Source organism: Ciconia boyciana, chromosome 29 (genome assembly GCF_034638445.1).
Source record: "Ciconia boyciana chromosome 29, ASM3463844v1, whole genome shotgun sequence".
In the NCBI taxonomy this organism is placed as follows: domain Eukaryota; kingdom Metazoa; phylum Chordata; class Aves; order Ciconiiformes; family Ciconiidae; genus Ciconia; species Ciconia boyciana.
The window spans coordinates 1,744,263-1,748,571 of NC_132962.1; the positions used below are offsets into that span (position 1 = coordinate 1,744,263).

At 75.5% G+C, this 4,309-nt stretch overlaps 2 protein-coding genes across 2 annotated transcripts in view; one reads left to right on the forward strand and one right to left on the reverse strand.

Annotated features, from left to right (window-relative positions):
• LOC140644806 (uncharacterized) overlaps nucleotides 1-4,309 on the reverse strand; it is a 297,384-nt gene that overhangs the window by 193,353 nt on the left and 99,722 nt on the right. The gene's annotated exons all lie outside the window — the stretch shown is intronic.
• NELFE (negative elongation factor complex member E) lies at nucleotides 155-4,033 on the forward strand. Its single transcript, XM_072848027.1, is given in 11 exon segments — nucleotides 155-229; nucleotides 583-655; nucleotides 892-906; nucleotides 909-1,036; nucleotides 1,488-1,562; nucleotides 1,645-1,679; nucleotides 1,755-1,900; nucleotides 2,740-2,884; nucleotides 3,588-3,642; nucleotides 3,728-3,830; nucleotides 3,933-4,033. Coding segments are annotated over 11 exon segments (933 nt in total). The 3' UTR covers nucleotides 4,016-4,033.

The window sequence follows — 4,309 nt, forward strand, 5'->3', positions numbered from 1 at the left end:
GGCTCGCCGCGGTGCACTCTGGGAAGGCGCCGCTCGCTCCCGCGCCCCCCCCCCCGCTGCGGCCTGCGCCGTTGCCACGGAAACTGCGCGATTTCCCCCCCCCGTGGGACCCCCCCGCGCCCCCCGCGTCCCCCCGCGTCCCCCAGCCCCCGCCATGCTGGCGCTGCCGCCGGGGCTGACGGAGGAGGAGGAGGCCCTGCAGAAGCGCTTCGCCAAGCTGCGGAAGAAGGTGGGGGGGCTGGGGGTTATGGGGGCATGGGGCTGGGGGGACGTTGGGGGCTGTGGGGGCGGGGGGCTGGGGAGTTATGGGGGTTGGGGGCTGAGGGGGCTGTGGGGGCGGGGGGCTGGGGACTTATGGGGGAGTCGTGGGGCTTTGAGGGGGACTTTGGGGGCCGGGGGGCCGGGGGAGCTATGGGGGTCACGGGTCTTGGGGGGGACTTTGCGGGGCTGGGGAGTTACGGGGGCTGGGGGGGCACGGGGCACTGGGGAGTCACGGGGATATGGGGGCGCCGGGGGGGCTGGGGGTTCCTGGGGTGCTCGGGGGGCCGGGGGTGCCAGCCCCCCCTGAGCCGCCCCCCGCAGAAGAAGGCGCTGCTGGCGCTGAAGAAGCAGCAGAGCTCGGCCGGGCAGAGCAGCCAGGGCGGCATCAAGCGCTGTGAGGGGGGCCGGGGGCCCGGGGAGGGGGGCCCGCACGCCTGCGTCCCCTGGGGGTCCCTGGGGTCTCACACCCCCGCAGGCGCTGGGCTGCCCGGGGGAAGGGGGGGGGGGGGTGTCCTGGGGGTCTGGTGCCCCCCAGAGGCCGGGGTCCCTGTAGGGCGGTGGGGGGGGTGTCCCGGTTTGGGGTCCCCCGCGGGGCCGTGCCCCCCGGGTCTGAGGCCCCCGGCCCCCCAGCCATGTCGGACCAGCCCCCGTGGACACGGCCACGGCCACGGAGCAGGCGAAGCTGCGGGTGAAGTCGGGGGCCATCAGCGCCATCAAGGCCGAGAACAAGAACTCGGGGTTCAAGCGCGCCCGCACCCTCGAGGGGAAGCTCAAGGTGGGGCCCCCGGGTGGGGGACCCCCGGCCCCCCCGGCCCCCTGGGGCTGCTCTGTGCCCCCAGCCCCCCAATTCCTCTCGGTTCTGACTGTGCCTGAGCCCCCGATATCCTCAGGGACCCCCAACGCCCCGGGGTCCCGCAGCCCCCTGGACTCCCGTCACCCCCCCCCAAAATCTCCCGGCACCCCCAGCCTCTGCGTATCCCCCAAACTCCCCCGGGACTCCCCAAACGCCCCCCGAGGCACCCCCTGCCCCCGCCTGCCCCCCGCCACCCTCGGCGTCCCCAACTCCCCGCCGTTGCCCCTCCCCAAACCCCAGCGGACCCCCCCAGACCCCTTGCCCCTCCCCCCGCCCCCAATCCCCAGGGGCTCCCCAAACACCCCCCTGCCCCCGAAGCCCCCCGGGGTGGGTGCCGAGGTTCGGGGTCCCCCTGACCCCGCGCGTCCCCCAGGACCCCGAGAAGGGCCCGACCCCCACGTTCCAGCCCTTCCAGCGCAGCGTCTCCGCCGACGACGACTCCCAGGAGGTACCGGGGGTCGGGGTCCCCTTGGGGGGTCCCGGACACCGGCGGGTCCCGTCCCCCGTTACCAGCCCCCCTTTCCCCGCAGTCGCGCCGCCCCCAGAGGAAGTCGCTGTATGAGAGGTGAGCGAGGCCCCCACCCCCCGCCCCCCCCTTTGCTTTTGGGGACCCCCTGACCCCCCTCCGCCCCCCCGGCAGCTTCGTGAGCGCCAGCGAGCGGCTGCGGGAGCCCGAGGGGGCGGGGGGCCGGGGGGAGCCCCCCGAGCGGGGGGAGCGGCGCCTGGACTGGGAGCAGGAGCCGGAGCTGGAGGAGCGGAGCCGGGAGCGGGACGGGGCCTTCCGCAGTACGGGGGGCCGGGGGGCCCTAGGGGGTCCCGGACCCTGGGGTGCTGGGGGGCTTTGGGGTCCTGGGGGGTCCAAGGTTTTGGGGTGCTGGGGGGGCAAGGTCCTGGGGTGCCCGGGCGGTCCCGGGTCCTTGGGGGTGTCTGGAATGCGGGAGGGGGGCCGGGTGTCTTGGGGGCCCTGGGGTCCCGGGTCCCCCGGGGGGGTCCCAGGCCCTGGGGGTTCCAGACCCTGTGGTGCTGGGGGGTCCCGAGTCCCTGGGGCTGTCCCAGACTCTGGGGTTTTGGGGGGTTTCAGGTTCCTGGGGGTCCCAGACACCGGGGTGCTGGGGGTCCCGGGGTGCTGGGGGTCCTGGGTGCTGGGGGTCCCAGGTCCTGGGGGGGTCCTGGACTGTGGGGTGCTGGGGGTCCCGGGGTGCTGGGAGGTCCCGGGGAGGTCCAAGGCCCTGGGGTGCGGGGGGTCCCGGTCCCCTGGCTGCGGGGGTCGTGGGGGGGGGGGTCCAAGGTCCTGGGGTGTGGGGGGTCCCGGTCCCCTGGCTGCGGGGGGTCGCGGGGGGGGGGTCCACGGTCCTGGGGTGCTGGGGGGTCCCGGTCCCCTGGGTGCGGGGGTCCCGGGTGCGGGGGGGTCCAAGGCCCTGGGGTGCGGGGGGTCCCGGTCCCCTGGGTGCGGGGGGTCCCGGGTGCGGGGGGGTCCAAGGTCCTGGGGTGCGGGGGGTCCCGGTCCCCTGGGTGCGGGGGGTCCCGGGTGCGGGGGGTCCAAGGTCCTGGGGTGTGGGGGGGGTCCCGGTCCCCTGGGTGCGGGGGTCCCGTTCCCGGGGGTGCGGACGTGCGGGTGCCGGCAGGGTCGGACTCGTTCCCCGAGCGGCGGCCCCCCCGCAAGGGCAACACGCTGTACGTGTACGGGGCGGAGCTGAGCCCCGAGCTGCTGCGCGGAGCCTTCGGCCCCTTCGGAGCCATCATCGACCTCTCCATGGACAGCCCGCGCAAGTGGGCGGGGCCACCGGCGGGGCGGGGCCGGGGGCGGGGCGGGGCTATGGCGGCGCGCAGGGGGAGCTAGGGGTTGTGGGCGGGGCCAAGGTTTGGTTAATCCCTAGCTTTTAAGGCTTGGGGCGGGGTTAAGGGTTGTGGGCGGGGTCAGGGGTTGTGGGAGGGGCTAAGGCAAGCCTCCGGCGCTGAGGCTTGGGGGTGGGGCTGTGGAGGGGCGGAGCTGGGAGGGGGGTGGAGCTAGGGGCTGTGGGCAGGGTCACAGCCGGGTGAAGGGGGTGGAGCTGAGGATTGGGGCGGGGCTGAGGCTGGGGGCGGGCTTAAGGGTTGGGGGTGGAGCTAAGGTTTAGTTAATCCTTAGATTTTAAGGCTTGGGGGGGTGGGGTTAAGGGTTGTGGGCGGAGCTAAGCCTTAGTTAATCCTTAGCTTTTAAGGGTTGTGGGCGGGGTCAAGGGTTGTGGGTGGAGCTAACAGTTGGGTGGGGTAAGAGCTGTGGGTGTGGCTAACAGTGGGTGGAGTCAGCAGTCGTGGGTGGGGCTACGGGCTGGGGCGGAGCTAAGGCCCGTGGGTGGGGCTTACGTTTTGCGGGCGGCGCCGTGATCGTGGGTGCAGCCCCCAGGCTGCGGGCGGGGCCGGTGGGGCGGGGCCGGAGGCACATGGGGGTGTGTCCTGCCGTGACCCCGCCCCCCCCCGCCCACCCCCCCAGCTGCGCCTTCGTCACCTACGAGAAGATGGAGTCGGCCGACCAGGCCATCGCAGAGGTGGGGGGCGGAGGGGCGGGGGCGCTCCCCGCGGGGGGCGGGGCTCCCCCCCCCTCCCCCCCCCCTGCCGCCGCCCCTCCCCCAGCTGAACGGGGCGGTGGTGCAGGACGTGCAGCTCAAGGTCAGCATCGCCCGCAAGCAGCCGCTGCTGGACGCCGCCACCGGGAAGTCGCTGTGGGGGTCCCTGGGTGAGCGCGGGGGGCGGCCGGGGCCCTCGGGGGGGACCCCTGAGCGACGCGGGGGCCCCGCGGACGTCCCTGACCCCCCCCTCCCCCCTTCCCCTCCCCCAGCGGTGAAGAACAGCGCCAAGGGCTCGCACCGGGACAAGCGCTCGCAGGTCGTCTACAACGAGGACCTTTTCGGGGGGCAATAAAGGCACGGCCGGGCCGCGCCCCGCTTTATTGTCGTGGCTGGGGACGGGGGGGGGGGACGGGACCCCAGAGCCCCCCAGGGCGTCCCCGGCGTCCCCTGGCACGGGGGCGGCTCAGGGCCCCGCGTCGCCCCACGTTCAGCAAAGCCCCCGCAGCCCCGCGGCGCGTCCCGCGGCTGCGTGTGCCCCGCGCCCCCGCCTGTCCCCGCCTGTCCCGCGGCGTCCCCTGACGCGTCCCCCAGCGTCCCCCCACGTCCCCCAGCAGGCCGCAGCCCTGCGTCCCCCCCGCCCCCGCGC